At 34.2% G+C, this 27,757-nt stretch overlaps 2 protein-coding genes across 6 annotated transcripts in view; both read left to right on the top strand.

Moving 5' to 3' along the window:
* LOC127935318 (60S acidic ribosomal protein P1-like) overlaps positions 1-27,757 on the top strand; it is a 568,794-nt gene that overhangs the window by 449,930 nt on the left and 91,107 nt on the right. Inside the window, exon 4 of one of the 4 annotated variants that reach the window (XM_052533081.1) lies at positions 24,817-25,752. The exons of the other annotated variants lie outside the window; for them this stretch is intronic. Coding sequence (XP_052389041.1) covers positions 24,817-24,944 — 128 coding nt within the window. The 3' untranslated portion in view covers positions 24,945-25,752. Of the gene's footprint in view, positions 1-24,816; positions 25,753-27,757 lie in introns of those variants that run through there. 4 annotated transcript variants of the gene reach the window in all.
* LOC127935314 (TBC1 domain family member 20) lies at positions 365-23,824 on the top strand. 2 transcript variants are annotated; one of them, XM_052533075.1, is made up of 8 exons: positions 365-610; positions 1,182-1,362; positions 1,518-1,598; positions 2,810-2,996; positions 3,292-3,393; positions 10,224-10,365; positions 13,694-13,878; positions 22,956-23,824. In XM_052533075.1, exons 1-8 carry the CDS (start codon positions 605-607, stop codon positions 23,206-23,208), a joined length of 1,137 nt encoding a protein of 378 aa, XP_052389035.1. In that variant the 5' UTR covers positions 365-604; the 3' UTR covers positions 23,209-23,824. The 2 variants fall into 2 exon arrangements, with proteins under 2 accessions (XP_052389035.1, XP_052389034.1); XM_052533074.1 differs by having other exon boundaries at positions 366-610; positions 1,177-1,362.

Here is a 27,757-nt window from a genome sequence, read left to right as displayed (position 1 = left end):
ATTTATTGCACGTGTTGTTCTGAGATTAGGATTTATTTATTATTATTATGATTATTAGTAGTAAATTTACAAGTGGCAGTGTTATTATTACATTAAAATATTGCATCATTATATATTTTAGTCTTCTTATTTTTTTAATTGTAATTATTTTTAAATTATACTTAAACATAATCAATACTCATGTGTGTATGTGTATTAAGTTATTTTGTATTGAAAGCTTGTAAATATAATACACCGCATGTCTGTCAGCAGGTGTTTGAAATGAGCCAATGGCGTCGAGCCTCTCGACGTCTCCAACTTATTTAAACCAATCAGATGAGACGTTGACAGCAGTCAAGGCTGGTTGTGTAACTCACCGGCGTTAAGCCAATGAGAGTAAAGCTCGGGTGACGAGCACCCACTCGTCCACGTCGCGATGTCGATATGAGGGGAAACGTAAACGTCACTTTCCTTTCGTTTTAACTGCCAGTTTTATAATAAAACTATATTATAATCATCGTAAAGGCATGTATTCGGTATCCCCATGACTTTGGGTTGCCATAAGATATGAATAAAGCGAGAAAGCGACTGCCGGCGAGCGGATCGCAAGCGTCTGTCAGGAGACATGAAGGTAACTTACCGGTTATAAACCCACTGAATGTATTTAGAAGATTCATTATCATGTCACTGACTGTGTGAGAAGTCCGTTATGATGTCGCTGTTAGATCAATAAGAAAACCATTTAAAGTGTATACGAGAGATTTATTATGCCACTGAATGTGTGAGGAGATCCATTATGTACGTTAGATACGGAATGGTTGACAGCTCCATTATGATGTCATTGAACAAGTGAGAAATGTATAATGATGTCTAGTTCATTAATTCATGATTCAGGTCATCTAGAGATTATTTGCAGTTGCTCTATATATGGGAAGGTTAATGTGCTGACGTACTCTCATAGCATCCTATGTCATCATGATTTTGTTCCTTATATTTAGTTTTGGTGGTTTAAGTGCATGTTTATATCTGTATATGAAGCTCTGGCTATGATGTTTATTCCTGCATCATGATTTATAGGTTATATACTGTACATTGCTCAGTTTCCAGGAAAGTTCACAGCCATTTGGGCATTTATTTTACTGCATGTTGAGTGTTAATTTAGCATCCTGCCTCATACATTTTATACTTTTTCTGCAGAACAGTTGCCCTGGAAGAAACAGAAGCTCTTGGACATCCATCAGGCCCTGAACAGTGACCCCGTGGACATCGAGACCCTGCAGCGGGCGGCTCTGAGCGAAGGAGGTTTGCTGACAGATGACATCAGAAGAAAAGTTTGGCCCAAACTCCTCAGTATCAATGTGTACAATCTGCCTGCAAAACCCTGTAAGTGTGTGTCACCTTTTATTTATATAGCGCTTTAAACAAAAAAAGTCAAAGCAACTGTGTTTTTGCAAGTGGAATGTACCACAGTAACGTCAGTGTTGTTGTTGTTTTTTCGTTTTGTTTTTTACTTTGTTTCTAATTTTTGTCATTTTAAGCCAAAGATCTCCGAGAAGACCACAAAGACTACAGACAGGTGGTGCTCGATGTCAAGAGGTCAATGCGGCGTTTCCCGAAAGGTCAGTATCGGATAATTGAGTCAAAGACCATGACACACCAACACATGATCAGATCCAGTCGCTCAGGACTGTTTTGAGACATCCAAAATATGAAAAATTAGATATGACCAAAAAACAAAACAAAAATCTAATTTTTCATTGTAAATTGCATGAATTAAAAATAAATAAATAAATAAATAAAATAAGTTTAAAATACAAAAAATAAAACAAGCCAAACAATTTTAAGTCAATAGATTAATAGTAACATTTTAATAACCTGGATAACACAAATATTTTAACTGGAGATTATATTATCAGTAAAACATACTAATTAAAGTGCAAATTAGTGATTAAACATTTCTAATACATTTTAATGTCCAGTTTACTGTAGAAGTTTATATCCAAAATATGTAAAAAGTGATTTAACAAAGAATTATGTTTTTCATCGTAAATTACATCAATTTGAAAATACATAAACAAAAAAAGGCAACCAATTTCCTTGGCAGATTGTATTATCAGTATGCATTTTTGATAGTGAAATATTCACAGCATACGTTAACATTTCATTTAGCAGGAGCTTTTATCCAAACCAACTCAAAAATGAGTAATGCAACAAATCAGTTCACCTTGATGAGCAACACAAGATGTACTAAAATACAAAGTTTCAAACGTTGTCTAGAACAGGGAGGGAAATAAGATATTAAAGTATCTTTTTAAAATTCATTTAGTTGTGTTTCGTTGTTTCACATTGTTTTATTTAACCCTCAAATGTTCCGTATTTCCAGAGTTAAATTAGACTTTCAATGTAGACTTGTGACCTTTAAAAATCCAGATATTCCTCTTGATATAAATATTTGCTTTTTTTTTTTAATCCCATATTTTCTGGACCTCATTGAGAACATCTCTGTTCTTTTTGATATCAGTGTTTGCTTGTATTATCACTACTCTTTCCAGTGTCCTTCGGGGACATTCCTTCACTGTGAATTCAGAACAATGCATTGATTGTGTGTTATTTATCCCAACACAAATACCTTGAGTTTCCCATGTGATATTTGGACTGTTGAGGATTGAAGCTGCAATAATCAACTTGCACACATCATTACGACTTTTACACATCATTACGTCTAGTGCAGCATGTGTTTGGTCTTACAATAATGGAATAATTCATGTTCATCTGCCATGCTTTTTTGAAAGTAATATGTTTGTTTTTATGGTGATGTAATTGTTCTCAGGCATGCGTGTGGATGAGCGAGAGGTTCTCCAGGAGCAGCTGATTGACATCATTCTGGATGTTTTGAGGAGAAATCCTCAGCTGCACTATTACCAGGGTTATCATGACATCGTGGTGACCTTCCTGCTGGTGGTGGGAGAGAGGATGACCATCGCAATCATGGAGAAACTGTCCAATCATCATCTCAGGTGAATTAAGCTGACCTAGTGTTATGCATTGCTTCTTGCACCAAAAGAGAATTTAGTATCACATCATTTCCCACAGATGGATATATTAAGATTATACATCATAAACTTGACTGATAGCGTATGACCATCAACTTGAACGTTTATGCATTTGGTTAGCACAGTGAGATTTTATCAGTTGCGTTCCCTGGGAGTCGAATCCATGACCTTGCAAATGCAGAGCTACAAAAATAGCTTCTTTTTGTTTTACTCTGATGTTGCCAAGTGTTCATGTGTTTTATTCTTCTGGGAACTGCAGGGATTTCATGGACCCCACCATGGACAGCACAAAGCACATCCTAAACTACCTGATGCCCATTCTGGAGCGCGTGGACCGAGAGTTACATGACTTCATGATCAGGTAGATTGCTGACTAGTGATTATCTATGATTGATCCACATTATTATGTGTACTACAGGTTTTCCAGAGATTAAACACTAAGGTAGTCCTGCATGTTTGAAGCTGCTGTAAATAACCAGCTGTGACTGCGCATCAATTATATTTTAATCTGTCAGCCATAAACATCCTCCAGTTAAACTAATTAACTATATAGCTTGGCAGTATATTGCCTAGCAGGTCGTTTTTGTCTTTTATTAAATTGCTGCTCCAAGGGGAATCACGTTTCCACCACAGGATAAAAACAGGGTAACTGCCGGTCTTAAAAAGTCTTCATTCACCCTTCCACAAATCAAGACCTTAAGTCAGAATAGAGAGTCTTAAATTCATAAAGTCATAGCGTTAAATATTGAATGCACTGCAAAAAATGAATATCCTCAATTATTTTGCCCCAAATACAAATATATTAACACATCATGGGAGAAACAAAGTCAAAAAGTCACAATTATTATTAATTTAACTTTGTGGTGGGAATAGGCCTTCATAACTGCCACCATCATTATGCAGATGAACTGATCAATTGATAGGTTTGAAGTAGCTACAGTGGAAAGCTATATAACTTATCAAGCTGAAGCAACCCTTAAGTTTACTTAAAGAAAATCTACTGGGTTAAATACAAGTAAATCTCTAACTGCAGCATCTGTGACATGCTGTCAGTTATGACAGCCTTATGACTTATCCTTTATGAAATGACATTGATAACAAATAAACACAAGATCAGCCATCATTCTTATAGTCCTAGTTCTAAAAAGACTATTTACAAAACTTTAGAACAGACATTTTTATGCAAGATTTGATGTAAGCACTTCAACAGTGTGCTTCTGCTCCGAATGCATTACTGAAAATGTGTTAAAAAATGAGTCAAAATAATTTTTCATGGGTATCAGCTTGTTATCCCAGAAGATTGATTGAAACGCTTCTCTATCCAGCTGAGGTTAATAAACTTCTCTGGCCTGAAGAGGGCAGCAGAGGCATCTTTAAACGACTAGACAGAGTCATGAAAGAGCGTCTCCTGTTAACAGGTTTATCTTCTTCTGTTAGACACTGTCTGCGACTATAAAAGCTGCTGAAATCTGACGTGGATCTTGAATGTCTGTGCGTTTTCTGCCAGTAGATGGTAGCTCTTTACACTGAATCAGATGAGACGGGGGAGTAGCAGTACTGGATGTACGGTTCACTTCACCGCTGTCAGTTCAAACCTGATTTCCTTGCAAGGACACACACAAACACAGACACACACACACACACAGGCGCTTTATGAAATGCTCTCATGGGAGAGTAATTTGTGCCCTTCACCAAAGGCCCTGCCACAGGGCTCAACAATAAAAATTGGTTCTTTCCTGATTTTTTACATTCCTGACCAACATTTTTACTCTAAAGTATTTATTTTTCATCTGCATTATTATAAGTGTCTGAATTATTTTATGTATAATAAATCAAAAATATATTTGTATATAATAAATGTGCATGTGTGACTGAATAAGTTAACTTAAATTATACTGTATATCATATATTTCAAAAGAATTATTAAAATTAAAAGAAGATGCTTCTATTCAAAGCGGCTTACAGTGCATTCAGGCTATCCATTTTTACATATCATGTGTTCCCAGGGAACCGAACACCCAAAATACTATTATAAAATATATAAAATACTAATAAATACTATAAAATACTATTCAAATTCTTGAAAAATAACACACCAAAATATTTTCAACAAATAATTACTTTCAGTAAGTAGAGAACATCTGATTTAAATTAATTTACAATATTAATGAGCTTTTGGAAGTTTAATAACATTTTGTTTCATTTTCTTTCCACTGTAGTAAATAATTAAATTGTAAATTTTAAGACTTTTATTAGTAAACCTGTATGTATATACCTGTATGTAAACCTGTATGTATATCTGTCTAGTCAACAGATTTGCCTGTACTCTGGAATTTAAGGTGTGATCTTTTGATTTTGATAGTATTTATTTATTTATTTATTTTTGATTGTTTATATAATTTACATATTTATTTATTTAGTTATTTTTTTTACCGTTATAGTGTTTTTTGACGTTCTATTGTAATAATGTGTAATGATGGTAATTATTATTTTATTACTATAATTTTTTATATTTTATAGTTTATAATTTGCATGAAAATGTTTGCAGATAAATCACAAATGTGATGAGACAGTTAAGAAAAAAATAAGTTATATAAGTCATGTCTTGTGATGGTGATCTAAGCTAATGCATATAACGAAGTTAATGAAATTATTTTGTTTTAGCTGATGGTTCCAAGACTATTAAGTCTATCTTGCAATTTTGATAAATCCTACAGTCAGCTAAAATAGCTAGATGACATGCATATTTACATCAGCAGAAATTGCCAAACCTCACAGAAAACAAAATATTAAAGTTTGCATAAAAATGCTGGTGGATGGTATAGAAATAAGGTCGTATGAAAGTAAGCCCAGGGCTGAAACTCACATACTGATCACCGTTATCATTCATCCTGTGTCAGACGGTTAAAAGAGCTTGCATATTGCCCACATGCATCCTAAGTGTTGTCAGGCTTGTGCTGTTTGTCTTTTAAACCTGATGCTTGCATGCTTACTTGCTGTGCAACCATCTTGTTTATGTGAAAACCGTTTGGTGTGGCAAGCCCACAAAATAGTTGATATTGTTGATACAGATTTGGGACATCATAAATGTGTGTCAACTTATGTGTGTGTGCAAGTATTCACATAAACCTGTGGTTCAGCTTTGCGTGCGGCTTTTCCGGCTTTCGTTTGTAAAAGCAGGTTATTTTTAATGGCGACTCATCTAAAATGTAGAGAATAAGAGGTTCTTCATCAATATTGCATGTGTGCGTCTCGGTCCACAGGTTTAATGGTGTTGCTCACTCAGGTGCTGTTGCTCTTGCTTTTATCAATCTTTCCAAAGAAGTTCATAAAACCGCAGAACTTTTAAAAAGCCCATGGGCAGATGGGACGGCTTAAAAAAGAAATGTTATTTTGCTGTTAGTGTCTGTGCATCAGTCGCTCTGTACAGAGAAGCATTTACTGAGCTCTTAATCATTTTTGGTTTCCAGAAAGGGCCTCCGCTGCCAATCATTACAATTCCATCATTACTGGACATGCAAGGTAGGGATGTGTGATACTGGGAAAAACTCACATTGGGATATTTAGTTTTTCTGCAATTTGAAAAAAAAAACCAAGAATTTTCAGCAGATGGCTTGAAAAGATATATTTGCAAAGAATTAATCGTTTTAGAGTTAGTGGGGTAAATTTGTTGCAGAGGGCATGTTCATATAAATTTTATATATATATATATATCAATAAATTAGATTGTCTTGGAAAAGTTCATTTCAGTAATTCACCTCAAATTGTGAAACTCATGTATTAAATAAATTCAATGCACACAGACTGAAGTAGTTTAAGTCTTTGTTTCTTATCATTGTGATTGTTTTGGCTCACATTTAACAAATATGCACCAATTCACTATCTCAACACATTAGAAAACTTCATAAGACCAATAATAATAAAAAAAAAAAAACATTTTTAGTGAATTGTTGGCCTTCTGTACACTCAATACCTGGTAGCGGCTCCTTTTGCTTCAATAACTCCATCAGTTCAGCGTGGCGTGGAGGAGATCAGTTTGTGGCACTGCTGAGGTGGTCTGGAAGCCCAGGTTTCTTTGACAGTGGCCTTCAGTTCATCTGCATTGTTTGGTCTCTTGTTTCTCAGCTTGCTCTTGACAATACCTCATAGATTCTCTCTGGGGTTCAGGTCTGGAGAGTTTGCTGTCCAGTCAAGCACACCAACACCATGATCATTTAACCAACTTTTAGTGCTTTTGACAGTGTGGGCAATTGTTCCTTTTTTGGGGTTAATTTTAACAGTGAAAAAACAATAGAAATTTACAAAAGTTTTCCTTTCCGATTTTCACAAACCAGATTCCTGCTGTTTTTGAGCAAATCACTGTGATTTATTATAATCCAATTTATTATTTTATTGTGATTATTATAAAAGAAGAATATTAAACTAAGTTGTATTAAATATGTTGTAAAATAAAGAATTGCGTAATAAAACTAATTTTATGTTACAGTATAAATTAATTTATAATATTTCCATCTAATATTCCATTAAAGCATTAAAATCTTACAATCTGTAAGATATTTGCAGTAAAATATCCAAAAACCACTAGGCTAGTGTTATATATTTTATCCAGCTGATCACTAACAATATCTCTAATGTTTTAATTACTTGTAAATAATGAGAAAATCCCCATTCTAAACAGTGACACGGAGCAGTGCAGTCACCTGTCAATGACGTTAGTTACCCTTTGTTACCGCCTTTACTGACGTAGAAACCACATTACAACAGTGTCGTGGACAAATGTGGAAGTAGCTTCGCAACAAACTTCAACTAGAAAGAGATGCCGATCTCGCTTGTGTTATACTCGACAGCTGAGTTGATTTGATTCATATCTTTACAGTAAACGTATGCTATTATAACGATCAACAAGATTAGTATTATGGGGCATACACGCCAAACGCAGGGCATAGCGTCTCTAGACCCGCGTGAGGATGCATCTAATCCATAGTCTGATCGCGTATTTGCATTGACTTTGTATGTAATCTACTAGCACAAATCGTTGAACTCATGTTTGAAAATTATGACATCAAACACAACATTTATAAAATTTTACCTCCTCCGTTAAATCCATGATTTATCTTTCCGTCTGATTGATGGCCGTCAGTGGTTGGGTAGAAGACAACAAATCCTATCCATGCTCCTCCTTAGCGTCATCAAACCACGCGATTGTTATTGTTTTGATAGTGCGCCCTCTAGTGGCAGGTCCTACAACCTGTACCTTTAAGAAGCACTTCAAAAGGGACATTTCTCTGTGGTTTTCCACCATAATAAAAGCTGGTTTAAATTTTTGAAAGTTATATATATATATACACACACACAAAAGAAAAATCTGAAATACTTTGCAGTTCAATAGTATAGTAATATTTCTCTGATTTAATTTTTATAATTTGATTAAATGATGTTAATAAAAGAATAATAATAATAACAATTAGATGTTTGCCCTGCCCTGCCCGTTTTTTTTTTTTTTAATGAAGTAATGCACGTACAGTTTCATGGCAGACATTTTTTTCAAGCAGAACATTAGCTTTAGTCCCTGGCCATCTTGCTTTATCAATTTTATTTCAATATCTGATGTAGCCCTTATGTAAAGAGTATTTGCTCTCATCTTACATGTACTCGTGGCCTTGCAGCACATTTACAGGTTGGAGAAAAGGCCAACGGCAGCGTTAAATTGCTCACAAAGAACATCAGTGACATCAGTGACGGTGATTAATGAATGTGTCAGACATGCGTTCCTGTGTTGTGCACGAGCCAAATGCTACAGTGGGTTTTTAGAGGAGTTTCAAGAGAGCTCTCTGTTTGAATGTCAATTTCACAGATTATAGGCTCTTTCAAAGGCCATGTTGCCTTTGAGGGTGTTTACTTATGCCAGATTCATACTCTACATGACGCACGCAAGTGCTGGGCCACGTTATACATGCTTCGTGTTAGTCTTTATACTTCTGTTACAGTCACACACCTCAGTTAAAAAAATACATTTCATTGCTTAAAATATAATAAAATAACTGAAATAAAATAAAATGTAAAAAATTTATCTTTAACTTAAAAAAAACTATTTTATTTAAACAATTTACTGAACTTTTCTAATTTTCATTTAGTTTAACTATGTACTAAAACTGAAATAAAAATTAATAAAACACATATGTACATATAGACAAAAACCCAAAATTACTTACATTTTAAGAAGAAATGAAATCATAAAATTACTAAGATTAAGTAACCGCTAATAAATTAAATAAAATTATTAATAGATTAATGATTACTAATAAAATAACTAATAGATTAATGGACTAATTACCAATCAGTTAAATAAAAATACTAATAAATGTTTTTTAACATTTATTTTAACAATAACATTTTTAATAGATTTATGCATTTCTAATAAAATTACTAATACATTTATTCATTAATAATTAAAGTATTAATAGATTAATTAATGAATTGTTATTAAATTAAATATAATCACTAATAGATTAATGCATTACTAATAACATTTGTAATAGATTAATGCATTATTACTAAAATTACTTATAGATTAATGCACACCAATAAAATTACTAATAGATTAATACATTATTAACAAAATTACTACTAGATTAATGCATTACTAATAAAATTACTACTAGATTAATGCATTACTACTAGATTAATGCAATACTAATAAAATTACTACTAGATTAATGCATTACTAATAAAATGACTAATAAATTAATGCATTACTAATAAAATGACTAATAGATTAATACATTAACAAAATTACTAATAGATTAATGCATTAACAAAATTACTAATAGATTAATGCATTACTAATAAAATTACTAATAGATTAATGCATTACTAATAAAATTACTAATAAATTAATGCATTAACAAAATTACTAATAGATTAACGCATTACTAATAAAATGACTAATAAATTAATGCATTACTAATAAAATGACTAATAGATTAATACATTAACAAAATTACTAATAGATTAATGCATTACTAATAAAATTACGAATAGATTATTGCATTATTAATAAAATTACTAATAGATTAATGCATTGCTAATAAAATGACTAATAGATTAATAAATGCTGGAGGACACATTGCACATTGTTAGTTCATGTTGGCTAATGCATGAGATCTAATAACGATTGTCTTTGTGTTGCAGGTCTGAGGTGGGCACCATCTTCGCCCTCAGCTGGCTGATCACATGGTACGGTTACGTCCTGTCGGATTTCAGACATGTTCTGAGGCTCTATGATTTCTTCCTGGCGTCTCACCCACTGATGGCCATCTACTTCGCCGCTGTGGTAAGGAGGAGCATCTCTCTGCTGTCTGTACTTTAGTTGCTCCATCTCCAGCGCGTCGAGGCAAGGCTGCGTTATGACCTTTTCAGTGAGAGAGAAGAGCTGAAGTCTCTTTAAAACTATTTTTAACTTGACTGGGTGTCCTTAAATCTCAACACTCAACACTGAAAAAGCCACTTTCACATTTAAATGACTGTATATCTGCTGATTATAATACATCATATCTGCTGTTCACACTAGCATCAGCTTTTCGTCTTCTTGCTGTTAAGAAACCATCACACATCAGCATCAAAACACTGTTAAACTCCATGAGACATCAGAAATGACCTTCAAATGCTGCGCCGTTCTCTTCATCTGCCTGGACTTGGACAAGCGCTTTAGTTTCATTTGTCCAATCTGACAACATCGACTTCCAAGCCAAAAGAGAGACAAGAACAAGGTTTTTCTTTTAAAACTGCAGTGTCGAGATTAGCATCACATTTTTAAAAACGCAAGATATTCATTTATTTCGTCATTTTACCACTTCAATTTATTTCAACTTCTAATTTTAAGTTAGTTTTTTTATCTAATATATTGTTGTTATTATTATTATTATTATTATTATTATTATTATTATTATATTTAATAATACATAATACATATTATAATATGATTATGATCGTTTATTTTTTTTTTATATTTCAGTTTTCATTTTTATTTATTTAAAACATTTCAATTTTTTTATTAAATTTTTCATATTAAATAATAATAATTATTATTACTGTATATATTTCAATGATTTTTCTTCTACTTGTTATTAAAATAAGAATATTGATTATTAATATTATATTTTGATTTATTTATTATTATTATTATTTTTCAGTTTTAGAAATGTTAATATTTCAACTTAAGCTTATTTCACTTGCTGCAACGGCGATACTAAGTTCAAGTTTTTCATCTAATATTAAATTTTATTTTATTCAGTCACTGAAAAAGATTTTTAGTTTTAGTTATAATTACAACATTGGTCTTTACTGGTATACACATTTGACACATTTATGTAAACATTTTACATTTGAGTTGATTTACTTTATTAATTAAAGGCTGTCAATCTGACACATGTATAACATTACAAACTGTCTCTATCTTTTGTAATCTAAAGGAGGATGTTGTTTACCATGTTTTGCCTCCGTGTTTGTTAATACACTTATTTGGGCGGAAGCTAATTCATCAGCACAACAACAACAACAAACGTTGCTCCAAAGAGAGGCAAATAATTTTCTTTATTTTTCCACTCCTTCCTCGTCAGACGTGAGAATCGAGGGCACTTTGTTGTAACGGGAACAGTTAATTAAACAACTCTAATGAATTCACCAGAGGTTTGTGCTGGAATCTTTTAAACGCGCCTCTTTCTTCTGTCTCCACGAGCCGCTCCCCTGCTAGAGACAACAGCGAAAGCAAAGGAGGCCAGCGGCCGTTTGAAGTCGGGAGAAGAAAGCCAGCAGGAAATGTAGTTGATCCTATAGTTAGGTCGGGGATCTCTGAACAGCAGAAACGCACTGCTCTTATTTGACCTGTGCTGGGGGGGGGTCGTGGAGACCCATGCTGGAGGACATCTGATCTGATCTGTGAACTCTGGTGTATTTTATGGTTAGATCTTAAGGCAGCCTCATTGCTGTTTGCTTATAAGTTTAGTTTTGCACATACACGCATATGTTCTGGTCCAAGATACAGTAAATAATGCACAAATCTGTAAATAAATCTTCATCACATTATTATTATTATCATCATGCATTATCATACTATTATATGTAATATATAAATATATTATTGTTAGTATTTTCAAATATTTAGTATTATTTAAATATGAATAAAAAATAATATTAATAAATAAATAAATAAATATATATTTGTTTTTTTTATTTATTTATTTAATTATATGTATGTATGTATGTATGTATATGTGTGCGTGTGTGTGTGTGTGTGTATCAAATAAAAGGACTCCTTTTGATGTTTAAAACAAGAAAAAAACATTTTGAAGAATAAAAATCATATAAATAAGGCCTGGTTCACACGGGACGATTTTAAAATTGTCGGCCTATTTTCCAACCCTGAGTGAACCCACACACCGGGATAAAAAATCATGGGTCTAACAGTTTTGGTCGTTCAGTGTGTGGTGTGCAGCCACACGGCAATATCAACACATCACACACAAACCGATTTGACTCCCGAGCATTCCCAGGTCAGACGGGAAATCTCGCAAAATCCCTCGAGATCAAACGTGACTTCAGAGTAAACAATCATGGCGGACGAAGAGGATGCAGTGGCCATAGTTTGTGCTTTGTTTTTAACGGAAAAAAAAACATAAGAAAAACAAGAAAAGGCGATGGTCAAAGAGGTGGAGACAACGCGAGCATGGACTATACTTGCTACATCATGATATGGAGGAAAGTTGTTTTATCTCATAGAAATGTTGTTACGTACTACACAGATTAATAACCGTTGAAATAAACGTTCATATATTCGTTTCCATCTACTCTGGTGGACTGCAGTCGTGGATGTAGTTATGCCATCGACTTTATTTGTATTTGTTATATTTGTTATATTATATACGCCGGCTGTTTTGATTTTGTTTCCCGGTACTTCCTCACCGCCTCGTCACCTCGCTTTCTGATTGGCTAAACGCCACAGTCCACAGACTGCGTGATTGTTTGTCCTCGGGGGACACCACACACGAGAAGAAATCGGGCCAAATAAATCCAACATGTTGGATATCCCCGATTTGAGATCGGAGCGGTCCCGACATTCTTCCGAGCAGAGGAGAGCGGTCTTAACACACCACACACGGCAGGAATATTTGATCAGATTATTTTACGATAATCAGAGCATCCTAAGATTGTCGGAAGGGCTGAATCGGGGATAAAATCGGCCTAATTATCCTGCCGTGTGAACCAGCCTTAAGGCAGAAATAGGGGTTCAGCACATAGTTTTGGCTAATTTCTTTAGCACTTTTGTTTTTCACATTGATTTCTTGTTTTTTAACCTGATCACACCTGATTATGTCACAGATATAACAGCGAAATACATTTTTCTGCTCATGGATATCTAGTATACATGCTACCAAGTGAATAAAAACATATTATAAAATATATATATTTTTCATTTTGAATTTATAAACCTCACAAAATGCGACTTCTTCAATTACTTATTCTTCCTCAGAAGTGCAATAAAAAAAAATGTAACATGACATGTCCTAGTGGACTGATATAGTTACAAAAATCCAGTTAATTAGATCAGCGGCCCGTCTGAAGCTGAAACTAACAGACCCGTGTCTCTCTGTCTCTCTTGTCAGATTGTGTTGTACAGACAGAAGGAAGTGAAGAGCAGTGAGTGTGATATGGCCAGCGTTCATCACCTGCTGTCTCAGATGCCTCAGGATCTGCCGTACGAGGAGCTGATTGGTCGAGCTCAGAGCCTGTTCATCAGCTGCCCGCCCTCTCTGCTGACCCAGTCTGCAGCGCTGCAGTCACACAACATGTGAGGCTTACATCTGCACACACGCACTTCTGCAGAGCTCTTCACAAGTAAATAACAACCTGTAACTTTATTACTTAATCGTTAAGCCCTTATACTACTATTAGAATTTGAAACAAAAAACAAAGGCTGTGATTTATTATGCACTGCATGTTTCAGAGTGAAGAGCTGCAGTGTGTTCATTTACACATGAGCAGCTCATGATCTGGGGTTTTTAGAATTTCAGAGCAATTCTTTTCACATAATCTCAATCTCTGTGACTATTGTGACTTTGGGCTGCTTTTAACATGCATTTGGGATCACAACATGCACCAGCTATTCTAGATTTGTAATGAGATGGGTTTAAAAACTTTGCACCAACAAAGGAACTTTAATGAGCTTCCTCCTGTTTCCTGCCAAAAGGTTTAATATTTAAAAAAATTAAGAAATTAAGGCTATTCATTTCAATAATATTGGTATTGTTATTTTATAGCTGTACAGTAAAAACAAAATAAAGCATTAAAAACGTGATATTTTTAAGTACAATTTTACAATTGTAAAATGTTTTATTTTATTGTTTGATACGTTATTAATTTTAAATAGTTTTTTACATAATATTCTATATATTATACTCTTTATTTTACAGTACAATAGTATTACAATAGTAATATATTTCTTATTTTGTTTGATATTTAATATTAGTAATATAATAATAATAATAATCTTTTTTGTGTGTGAATTTATGAAATAAATTTTTTTGTATTTTCGTAAATATTATACTATACTATATATTATACTTTTTATTTTACAGTACAATGGTATAATTACAACATTGTCTTATTTTGTTTAATATTTTAATAATAATATTGTTACTATTATTATTAGTAATAGTAATATATTAGTATATAACCACAAAATTATTTTAGCGTATTTTACATAAATGTTTTAATTCATGCCAAATTCTGCACCTCCTACAAACAAGTTCAGCAAACCTGGAGTATTTTTATTTATTTTTTCCTCCAAATCATCCAGCCCTTATTAGGCTAATATATAAATAATATACTAGTTCCAGTGCTGTTATACTTCAGCATACAGTGTAATCCCGCACATACACACACCTGTCATCTTGTGGGGTGCTTGTTTCTGCCTGTGTCCATCAGGTGGAGCTTTTGAGTATGATATCACTTCCTCTGCACACGGTGAGACTGTTGCGCCCCTGTTGTGACGTGAAAGACACTCAGCCGGAGCTGTCTGCGTCTCACCCCTGTATGTCTAAACACTCGCTGTCGGTCTGTAGATTGTATTTGCAGATGCAGGTGAAGCCACTTTAATGATTTATCTCTTACGGCAGAAGGAAACGATTCCGCCGACAGAAAAAGAGAGTGAGAGATAGACCCGTACAAAGACATAAACGCTATAGTGAGAGAGAAAGAAAAAAGTGCATGAATGATGACTGCCTTTCTTATGCAAATCAGCCCTGCAATAAGGAAGCTCCGCCTCCCTGGATTATTAAAGCTCTACACTGTTTTGCATAGCCCCTCCCCCACCCGCATCTGTGGCCCCACTGAAAGCGAAGAACATACGCGTGTGTGTCTCAGTGAAATGAGCAGCCTCTGTTGAGCCCGTGACCCATGACCTTGATCTCTATTGTTCTGTTTGACCCTGTGGAGTGCTGTAATGAGCAGTGGCACGTCCTCCCTAATGACTTTGACCCCCAAACGTTCTTCATTAAAACCCCTACTCACCCCCTCAGGCTAATATCCTTGCCTCCGTGTGCATCTGACTTCATAAACGCAGCAATATTATATTATCACCGAGACAGATGCTCTGATCTCAGTGTTTAGTGTTCGTTAGCGCTGCCTGTTGCGGGTTTGATTCGATCAAATACTACAGGAGAATTGCAAGCACCTGTATAGTTTATGGATCGAGGGTGTTTGTATGCAGATGTTTTTTTTAATTGTGACTTTTCAAAATTGCATCTATTTTTCATTATTGCAACTATATATCTCACAATGCTTACTTTACATTTCCCAATGTAATTGTCTTTTCTTTCTTTTTTGGCAGTTGTGACTTGATATCTCCTAATTACATCTACTTTACTTTTCATTATTGAAATTTTATATCTCACAATTTCAGCTATTTTTCATAATTGCATCTTTGTTTTACAATTGTGGCTTTATATAATAGAATTGTGACTTTTTTTTCTCACGGTTGCTTCTATTTTTTTCAGTTGCTACTTTATTTCTCCCAGTTGCATCTTTCTTCCACATGACGTTATCTCATAGTCGCATCTATTTTTCATAATTGCAACTTTATATCTGCCAGTTCTGACTTTATCAGGGTGGCTGCGGATCCTTAAAAAGTCTTAAAAGTTTCTTAATAAAAGTTAATAAAAATGTAATTTGTATGGAAATACTAAGTGTAAACGGCCGTTAACAGAAGCCAGAGACCCTGAAGATGGATGCCAAGAGGAGAAAATACTGCAGCAGTTAAAGCAAGATCTCTGTTCAGGATGCTCAAAATATAGGAAGAAAAATATACGTATTGAATTTGTGGTGAGGGGAGCTGACTTAAGAGAAGTTTAGATGGCATTTTCTTTTTGTCTTATCTCCATTTCCATAAGCGCAGCGCTGCTTTGTTAAGAGGTGTTAAACAAGGAAACATATTGCTGCTGTTCCATAAGCGCCTCCTGCTGTCAGAGAATGAATTTGCATTTTCTTTCAGCCCATCTACAGTTTTTGTTTTGCGCAGGTGTCTTATGTACCACATAATTTTGTCTTAGAAAAAAAATTGGTGATTATTAGAATTGGCCAGTTTTCTTGTAAAAAAAAAACTGGCCAATTCTAATAATCACCAATTTTTTTTCTAAGACAAAATTATGTGGTACATAAGACACCTGTGCAAAACATGATGTATATATATATATATATATATATATATATATATATCAGATTCAGCCATAAAAAAAAAGTCATGATCGGTGCAGAAATATATATTACAGTAGATCTAAAATATGCATGCATGTATGTATGTATGTATGTATGTAATCTAAGCTTGGTCTTATATTTCATATAAGGTGGATTTAAAAAAAAAAGGTCTTTAAAATTTAACTTGTTATATCTATGGACACCCTGTTTAAACAGGCATGTTGTAGTCCAGATTAAAATGTTAAAAATGTTTGAAAATAAATTATTATTAAGTCTAACTATTTAAGTATTTAGCGCTGTGATGAGCACAATAGTGAATGCACAAATCTAAAATAATTTGTAATAATAACTATTCACAGTATTTTGAAGCATCCACGATAACAATATCATCCATGTTCATTATCCTGATATCTTGCATTACAGAATACTGGCACATGTCTAATTGTGACTTTATATATCCCATTCTGTTTTTTCATAATTGTAATTTTATATCTTTCAAAATTCTGACTTTATATATCCCAGCTGTTTATTTTCTTGTGATTGTGACTTTCTATTGGCCATTTGCATCAATTTTAGGTAATTGCAACTTTATGATTTTATATCTCGCAATTGCTTCTTTTTGGTAATTAACACTGTAACTTTCAGTTGCATCTATCTTTCGTAATTGTGACTCACAATTGCATTTACTTTTTGTAACTGCGACTTTATATCTTACAACTTAGGCTTTATTAATCACAATGGTGACTTTACATCTCTTCATATCTTCTTAATTCATATTCCTGGTTTAATTTTTATTGGGTCATCCATCCAGGTAATTCAAAAAAAAAAAAAATTCTTACATCAAATTAATGTAAGATTAATGTTAAGTAATAACTTGTTCCTCTTCTGAAGCGACTTTTCTTTTCAGTTGATGTCACATAGGAAATGTTAACCAAGGGCTAAAAAGTTTCCTGACAGAGTTAGTCTTCCATATTCATTCATACAAACTCACATTTGTGTTCAAATACATCTTAATTTAAAAAAGTTAGTCTGGGTAGTTGCCATGTTATGCGTCAGCTACCCATATTCAGATAAAGCACCACAGGGTGCAGGAGATCTGCCAAACTAAATAGAAAGATTTCGGGAACATGACACCCATATTAGATCTACCTAGAGCTGGCCTGAAGCCTCAAGCACCTTTATAAATCTTTTGCGTACTTTGGAAAGGCTGAAGCAAATCAGTCAGTCTGTTGCATATTTTATTGCACAAGATTTTGGGGGGAATTTTCCTATTTTTTATTTATAGATATAGAGCAATGGGAGAGATGAGCTCAAATTGTGTGAGCTACGTAGCTGACCACTAGGCCATGACTACAGATATAGCTGTTTGTTCAGTATTTCCCAGTCCTTTTCCTGCAGAACCCCATGAAGCGGCAGGTTTTGGATTATTTGACACAGTTAATTCAGGTCACGGATACGCGTGATGAGCTAATGAGCTAATCAGGTATGTTAACTAAGGGAGATCTAAAATATGCAGTGATGGGTCTGAGACATGCTGCATTAGATTTACATGAAAAGTCTGAACTTTGTTTGATGCATTGTGTACACAAGGGTTATTTTTATATTTTGACTGTTTCTGCTAAGAACCAGAGTCATGTTTACAAATTCCCAGACTACAATGATCAATGAACAGGGCGAATCTTCCTAGGTTTGTAAAATTAATAAGTAGACCCAGCTCTTAAAGGAATAGTTCACCCCAAAAATGAAAATTTGCTGAAAATATACACACCCTCAGACCATATAAAGTGTATATGGGTTTGTTTCTTCATCAGATTTGGAGAAATGAAGCATTCAATCACTTGCTCATCAATGGATCCGCTGCAGGGAATGGGTGCCGTCAGAATGAGAAAACAAATTTATTTGTAAAGGACTCCTATTTGAATACATCTTAAAGATGGATTTGTTCCTTACAAACCTTGCAGCTTTTCTCTTTAAAACATTAACTGATGGACAGGAGCGGTGTGGATTATTGTGATGTTTTTATCAGCTGTTTGGTCTCTCATTCTGACGGCACCCATTCACTGCAGAGCATCCATTGGTGAGCAAGTGATGCAATACTACATTTCTCCAAATCTGTTTCCATGAACAAACAAACTCTCCTACATCTTGGATGGACTGTGGGTGAGCAAATTTTCATTTTTGGTGAACTATTGCGTTAAAGAAAGTAGTTTCCCTGTTCATAATTACGACTTTGTTGGTGGCGTTATATGCATTCACCTCTTAAATACTATCTTTTTGACATGACTTCAGAGCACCGTTAAAGACTATTGGATCCCCTGGAGTTTAATGGTAGACCCCATATATCTCCTCCTGTAATGTGTGTCCAGTAAGAATAGGTCTTTGGTGCATCACAGCACACTTCAATGAGCAGCTCCTGTTGACGTGACAAAGAGCCAGCACTTACGGGTCATCAGGACAACAGGACATCAGAGCTGATTCACAAAGGCCTGCAGGACACACACACACACACACACACACACTCTCTCACACGAGCGAGTGCAGACTCGTGGGTAATTGGGCGTACCATCTCAGCAGCAAGTGTCTAATAATAGGGCCATCATGTGTGTTAGATGGAAGGACGCATTGAATTAGAGCATCCCACTGAGCTGTGTTAACCCATAACATTATGACAGCGTGAGAGAGAGAGGGGTTTAAGTATATGCTCTAAAAGCCAATAACGGGCTCCCGAGGCTCTAATGGTGATCAGGTTTACAGGCATGTTACACCTGCAGGAGAGCAGAGGCAATTTTAGGACCAGTGGATATTAAGTGCTCAGTTCAGACATCTGAGCACTTGGGTGTGGTTTGTTTTATCCTGAATATACGTGCAAATCTACTGAATGACATCTATGTGAGCATTAGTGAACGAGACCCTCACAGAGGAGGAAGATGAGGATTGGATTTCCGTGAAGACTGTGATGGTTTGAGTGCAGCCGCAGAAAAGTTCTTCCAGTGTAAACGCATCCATCATCTGCTGTATCTTCCTCACCACAGCGAGAACAGATTGAGCAAGAGGAAGAGAGCGAGGGGAAAAACAGAAGAATGATGTGACAGAGGTCACACAATCTGCTGCTTCAGAGAGAGGAAACGGTAAAATTAGAAACTCTTTTAGAGACAAGAGGGAGGGAGAAAAAGCGATCAAAGACCGTTAGACATGTGCCACCTTGAAGAGAGCAGTCAGAGGAAACCAAAGACTAAAATACATCTCTGAAGATGCTGGAAGAGAGATTCCCCGCAGAGCCCATCGTGTAGAGAGTTAAAGGGACAGTTCTCCCAAAAAATTATTATTTACTCCTCGCGTCCTTCGAAACCTGTCTATACTTTGTACCCCAATCTTTGAAAAATCTTTACCTGGTTTTTGCCATACAACAACAGGTCATAGTTTCACGGCTGCCGAGCTCCAAAAAAAATACCCACCAAAAAAAGCACCATCTGCAAGGCTTCTGAAGTCATGGATAGATTTTTGTGAGGAAACAATTAAAGAAAGTTGTTCTCTATTCCATATGTTCACGAGAATAAATTGTTTTTGGCACCAAAACCTGGTGCAATGCAACTAGGCACCATTTTTCACCAGTTTTTTTAAATTGTGAATATTGCGCTCACTTTGTCTTTGCGCCATTGTTTTAGTAATTATGTAATTTTTTTGTAATTCTTACCTAATTTTTATGTAATTTTATTAAGTGTTTATAGTAGTTTATTTTGTTATATAATTCAACTTCAACTAAATGAAAAGGAAAAATGTTGCCTTGACAAGTAACTGAAATAATAACTTAACATTTCAGTAAATATTGTACAGAGAGCTGACTTTTTACATCTTTGCATTTACGTTTTTTATTTTTTTTATTTTTTAAAAATATTATTTAATTCAACTGTTATTTAATTTACTATTGTGGATTTTGTTAATATTTTGAATTGAACTAGCTATTTTGAACAAGCTGAAATAAAATAACTCGATGAAACCAAGCATTGTTTTTGCAAGATCTCAGTCATTTTTTTACATAACACTCACTTTGTCTTCGTATCAGTGTTATTTTAATTATAATTAAATATCATTAAATTATAATTGTTAAATAGTAAAATATTATTAATGTAATAGTATATCAATGATATTAATGATAATGTTGATTGTAGTTGTTTTTTTATATATATATATATATTTTCAATTAGATTTTTTTATTTTAATTTTAACATTTTAGTAATTTTTTATCAATATTAGTTTTTTTCAATAGTTATTTTAGTACTTCACTGTAAAAAAAGAGAAATGTTGCCAAGTTTATAATTATATTGTTTGTTTTATTTCAAGTAATACATTTTTCTATGGTTTTAGTAAACGATAATAACCCTGATTTGCACTTTGCACAAAGCTAATATTTGACATCAGAAGAGCTGCAGTACGGTGCAGTTCTTTAGAGCTTTTAGTAACCTGACCGATGTGGTTTTTCGGCGAACCGTCGCTGGATGGAAGAGCGCTGCGTAACGATCCTTTCACGAGAGGTTAAGGCCGGCTCTGACAGAGCTCTGCTGGGTCTGTGTCGCTGGCTCTCACGGGCCTTCACTGGTAAAGAGAAAGTTTAAAAGTTAATTGCTCTGCTGTTACCTGTCAGCTATTTTCAGCGGTGGTGCATTAGCTGGTGATACTAATGAGAGCTGGGGAAGGCTGAGAATCTGAGGCAGGAGAGCAAAAATCACTGTAGACTTAAAGACATTGAGTCCGTCAGTGCCTGCTCATGGTATTTCTTGTACGAGAGCCACTTTTTCATTAAATGTTGAATGTATTTCTGACAGTTTTATTATCTTGAGTGAAAGACATTTGCATTCCATGTTTACTATTCTTCCATAGAGACCGTAATGAAATGGAATTTAATATTTTATGATTTTTTAATGATGTTTTTCCTCTAAACTGTCGAGAGAAAGTGGTGTAGCCCTCAGCATGGGCTCCACAGGAGTTGGGAGAGCTCTGGAAATGAGGCTTTATCCGTGTCTCTGATTGAGACTAGAGGCCATGAGTCCGTGCTCATCCACTGCTTCTGTCCATCTTTCTGCTTCTCTCTGTTTCTTTTGTTCTATGATTCACCCAGTTAGTCTTTTCCTGCTGCTGTTTACTAACCAGCCGTTTAAACTTAATCTTTTTGTCGGTCGCTTGGTTTCTATTTTTTAAATCTCTTTGGTCCACAGTCCAGCATTAAATAATTTTATTGGTGCATGATTTTATTTTTTTATTTTTTATTTTGATGCATATTATTTTGAAGAGGGAAAAATGTTTTCTTATCTGTTCACTCTGAAGTTGCAAATACATTTTCATTTGGATTTCAAACATTAAATCTTTTTTAATTGGATGTGATTTTTGTGACTTCATGCATTTCTTTTTCAATAAAGACTAAAATTACTTCCTTAAAATTACTAACCAAAATGCCTGGATATGATACTGTAAAGAGACCAGTGTTATCATTAACTAAAACTAATAATAAAAAAATAAAAATAAAAGTTTATTAAAATAAATTAAATGCTAAACAAAATAAAGTAGAATATAAAAAACTTTTAGTTGCAAAAGCAAAATGCTAGATGACAATTTTTTGTTTAGTTCAAGATAAATTGACTAATAGAATAAAACTATTAAAAATGACTAAAACACAACAAAAACTTAAAATAAAAATGTAAAAAATGTTTTTCATTTAGTTTGTTGAAGTACTAAAATGACTAAAACTGAAATAAACTTTATAAAAATTAAATGGAATAAAATACATTTAAAAAAAAAATCCCATTTAGTTTTAAGTACTAAAATAACAAACTAAAATGGAAATAAAATAATTACAAATAAACAGTTTTAAAACAAAATCTAATGAAAATAAATAAAACATATTACTAAAAATATAAAATGCTAATTAAGTTTAGATGCACTAAAACTACTTAAACTGAAAATAAATAATAATAAAAGCTAAAAACGAAGTAGCTATATTTAAAAACAAACAAATAAAAAGAATACTCAAACGCAACAAATTTGAGAAAACTTTAACAAAAATGTTAACAAAAATTTAAAGTATAAAAATACAGACAAAATTCTAAATGTATAAATACTAATTATTTCTATAGTATAGTAACAATACTACAGTTACACTGTTTCTGTTTCTCTTCTCAGAATCGCCATCAGCACCTTTACTGACTTCCAGACGTCGACGTTGAGGCAGCGTCCCGACTCCGTCCTTCGTCAACAGCTTCATAAGCGGCATGAAAACCAGCTAACTCTTCCCATGAGCCCCCAGCCAGCGAGCACGAACCAGCTGGTCAAAATGGCAGTGTGGGGTCTGTCGGCCACGTTAGGAGCGGCGGCGCTAGCTGTGGCTCAGACCGCCATGGACTGGGCTCCGGAGTTTCTCTCGCAGCTCTTCTGACACCAAACGCCTCGCTCCCGTGTGCCAAACAGGGTGTACTGCAATTGCAAATATGTGTTAAGTGATGCAAATCACCCGGAGAGAATGAAGCTGTAGTTTATTTATTTCCAAACCATGCTGTTGTTATTATTTATAGATTTGAGCCTTGCTTATATTGGCGAAGTGGGAGGAGTCAAACAAGGTTTTTGTAATCATAAGCATTTCTGGATGTCATTCCATCAGCAGAAAGTGCTCTGCTAGGCTGTTCTCAACAGCACAAATTATTAAAAGGTTGTTGTTTTTTTCTGCTGAATGCCGTCAGTAGTGAGTGAAGCTCAATAAGCGAAGAAAACGGGTGAAAGACCTCAGAGACTCGCCGGTGAACACAGCACTTTACAACCACAGAGCAAACTACACTCATGCCTTCAGGTGCTTCAGAAATCAACCACTGTCCTCTGTGCGTGAATTATACTGTCCATGTGTCTCTTTGTAATTATTTGTAAAACTGCTATTTTACAAATAATTACAAAAAAAGCACCAAGTATCAGTAAACATTCATTATTTTTAAATAGAAAAACTGAAAGTATTTTCCTGGAAAATCTTTGTTTTATTTACAATAAATATTTTATTTTCAGTAGTTCCCTGTTAATTTAATTTAGGAAAATTAACAACAATTAAAACATAATGTTGTTTGCAAAAACCAGTGGCCAGAATGGGTAAAAATTTTCATTTATGGCAAGACACCACGTTAATAGGGTAAAATAAATTACATATGCTGTATAAGTGATTTTTTTTAACACATTTATCTTGTTTTAACATTTAGATACACTGTAAAAATATTTTACCAATTTTTGGTGTAAATTTCACACTGTAAAATGTTTTGTAGGATATCATTTGAAAATGTTCACTCAGAAATTGCTAGTAAATTTCACAAATAATTACAAAGAAATGGCAATAACACATGGAATTAAGTGTGAAAATTTATTTAAAAAGCTGAAACCGTATTTTCTCGTCTCAAATAATAAATAATAATAAAAACAATTGTTGGATTTCAAAATTAATGTGCTTTTAATAAACCCACAATCTTTTTTTTGCTTCTTTTGCATTGAAGTTGTGGATAAAACAAGATTATTTGAATGTTTTACAAAAAAATATTTGAATAAGCTAATTCAATTGCAATTTCTGCGTGATGATTTTTTCGACACCAAATGTTTTTTCAGTGTATGACATCCAGGGCACAAATTCTGTCCTGTAAGACTTTTAACAAGGCCATATTTAATTTGACATCATTTAAAAATGGTGTGCAGTCCATTTAAAAACTCCAGAAAACACCGTAGTTTGGGTTACATCAAAATAAATGACTAAAGCTTCTGATTAATGTTATATTGACAGGTTCAGCCCTTCAGCTCTGTACTTTCTTAAAAAGTCAGCTCCTACACTTAGAAGCTGTGAAGCCGTCTAAAAAAAGAGCAATGCATATCTGTCTCAGTCTTGTGTTTCCAGGCAGGCGGAGCCCGACTGACAACAGGAAGTGATGTCAGAGCTTCCACAGCTGGCTGCTTCTGTTTGTGCCTTGAGTGTTGATGAGCGGCTGTTACCAGACGTGCCCTCAGCCCAAAATCACCACTGCCAAACAGGAAGACATAATGTGTTTGTGTGAAGTAAGTCTTCATCCCGGTGAGGGTCAGAATGGCTTTGTTAATAGGAATTTAATTCAAACCAAAGTGCTATTTATCAGGTTTGTGTTGTGCAAATGACAAATGAATATAAGACGTTTCGAAGGAAGTTGGCTTCATTCGACTGGCCACAGAAAACTAAATAAGTTTAATACAGTAAATATAAAATATGTCTAGTTAACTTAATTTTACTGAGAGTAATTGACATAAAATAAGTCCAAATGCATTAAAATAAGAGTTATTAAACAATAATGGAGTGCAATTCATCAACTAAAGTTCAAAATATATATATGATTGGGTAAGATTGTTTTAGAAAGACGCTGCTCACTAAAGCTGCATTTATTTGATCCAAAAAATATAATTAAAATTGTGAAATATTATTGCAATTTAAAATTACTGTTTTCTATGTGAATATATTTTAAAATGTATTTTATTCCTGTGATGCGCCTCTGTATTTTCATCATCATTACACCAGTCTTCTGTCACATGATCTTCAGAAATCATTCTGATATGTTATCATTGCTGATTTGCTGCTCAAGAAACATTTCTGATTATCCTCAATGATGAAAACAGTTGTGCTGAATTCTATTTTTTTGTAAACCCTCATACATTTTGTTTGTCAGGATTCTTTGATGAAAAATAGAAACCTTCTGTAATATTATAAATGTATTTACTGTCACTTCTGATCAATTGAATGCATCCTTGCTGAAAATGTTATGTATTGTGTTACGACGTTATGTAATGTGTTAGTTGCTTTCCAAATGTATATTTTACAATCAAACACTATGTTTTAGCTCCTTATTTGGAATGTTTTTAGGTCATCAAAAGTGCACACACAAAAAAAAGCTTTGTGAAAGATCAACTAGAATAAAATTGTGTACTTCCTTCAGATTACTTGACGTCTTTTACTGAATCCAAAATGAGTAAATAGACCCTAATCATCTGTGTTAGGCCTAGCACTCACCACAAGACCTCAGCTATTATTGCATTTGCATTTTAAACAATAAGGTTCTTTATTGGTGTTGATGCGTCCATGAAGAACATTTAACATCCACAGAATCTTTCTATTCCACAAACGGTTGTTTATAGTGGAAAAAGGTTCTTTCGATTATTAAAATATTCTTCACACTGAGACAAATGGTTCTTTTTAGAATATTTCACTAAAGGTTCTGGATAGGATTTTTTTTTTTTTTTTTTTTTTTTTGGAATAGATAAAAATAAATCATTCATCCAAAAATGAAATTTGCATAACAAACACTATTTACAAGCCAAAACATTTCTGAACAAATATATCAGTAGATTTCTATGTGAGAGTCAACAGGACATTTTGGATGGACTTTTTCACTGGAGGATTTGTATTTTGGCCAGAAGCAACAGTTTATAGTTAAAACTCCTCGATGGATACGTTTCTTACATACACGCAGTTTTTCACTGGAGTGCTGTGGATTATTGTGATGTTTTTATCAGCTGTTTGGACTCTCATTCCGACGGCACCCATTCACTGCAGAGCATCCATTGCTGAGCAAGTGACTCCAAATCTGATGAAGAAGCAAACTGATCTACATCTTGAATGGCCTGAAGGTGAGTACATTTACAGCAAATCTTGTGGTGAACTCCTTTAAAACAAAGCGTGTCTATTTCCCTCCGTGATCAGAGGCTTGTGGTTATTATGGCAGCAGCTGCAGTGCAGGGTTGGGGTCTTTTATTATTTTTTTATTTCAGGAGCATCTCGCTGTACGGCAAGGTCACGGAAAGCACAGCAAGTACAGCGATAGATGCATGAGGTTGGAAAGAGATGAAGGGCAGCTGGGAGCTCAATGGACCCACCAAAGGCCAGGAGAGAAGGAAACCGAGCGAATGAAACTAAGAAAGGAGGAGAGAACGGCTTACTGGGGGTCGCATTCAGCCGGAGCAGCGGGACGGTGAATGGATGGGCGCCTGTCGAGATGGAGGGGCTGTCGATTAGATTTCTCACAGCTCAGGTAATGAAAGACTCACAGCACCCATGCAACGAAGTATCCCATCATTCCCTCTGCCAACTCGATGTTTAATGCATAGCGCCAGGTTTAAGCAGCGAGGCTTCTCCCATCGTTCGCCAAGAAAACCCCTGATGTGAGTGGAAATCTACAAATTTACTGCTACTGTTTGGAGTTAGGAACAAAACTTTGGTTTGTGTTCTGTGTTTTGTAGGTGAAACTTTTAGGGGGTTAAAGGTCAGAGCTTTGCTTATTGAAAATACAGTTTATGAAAAAACTAATTTTCAAACAAAGATTTCTAAGGCTTACAATTTGTGCTTTTCTAGTTAAATATTATATAATTTCTGTACCTTTTAATTCATTTTAATTCAAAATTAAAAGTAATTCCTTCAATTGAGGAACTTACTCAAGGTTTTATTTTTTTCCTACAATAAATACAATACATTTTCATAAATTGTATTTTCTATATGTATTTATGTCTTTCTGCACCTGTAGATTTCTCACTTGTTTACGCTTACAAACAATACAAAATAAACTTTTATTAAAGATACGATCTGAAAAATCATTTGAAACATTTGAAGCCTATAAATCTTCAAACTTTAATGCCTTTTAAGTTGTTTTTTTCAAGTATTTATAAAGACAACATTTAAATTTGGCCGATTTTGTTGTTCTAGTAAAAACTGTTGTTATTATAATTATAATAATGGTTACCTTTTTTCATTCTGCTTTTTGCACTCAGATTTATGTTCTCTACCTAAAATGTAAAAATGTTAATGTGTTTCAATAAATTGCATTTTAAATTAATTTTGTCTTACTACACCTGCAGTTATACACTTCTACAAGAAAATACTCATACCTAATCAAATGTAGAATCATTGAAAAATCATTTAGAAAGTTTGAAACATTAACATTTTAAGG

The sequence above is a fragment of the Carassius gibelio genome, chromosome A19 (assembly GCF_023724105.1).
Source record: "Carassius gibelio isolate Cgi1373 ecotype wild population from Czech Republic chromosome A19, carGib1.2-hapl.c, whole genome shotgun sequence".
In the NCBI taxonomy this organism is placed as follows: Eukaryota; Metazoa; Chordata; class Actinopteri; order Cypriniformes; family Cyprinidae; genus Carassius; species Carassius gibelio.
This window is presented reverse-complemented; position numbering and strand designations above follow the sequence as displayed.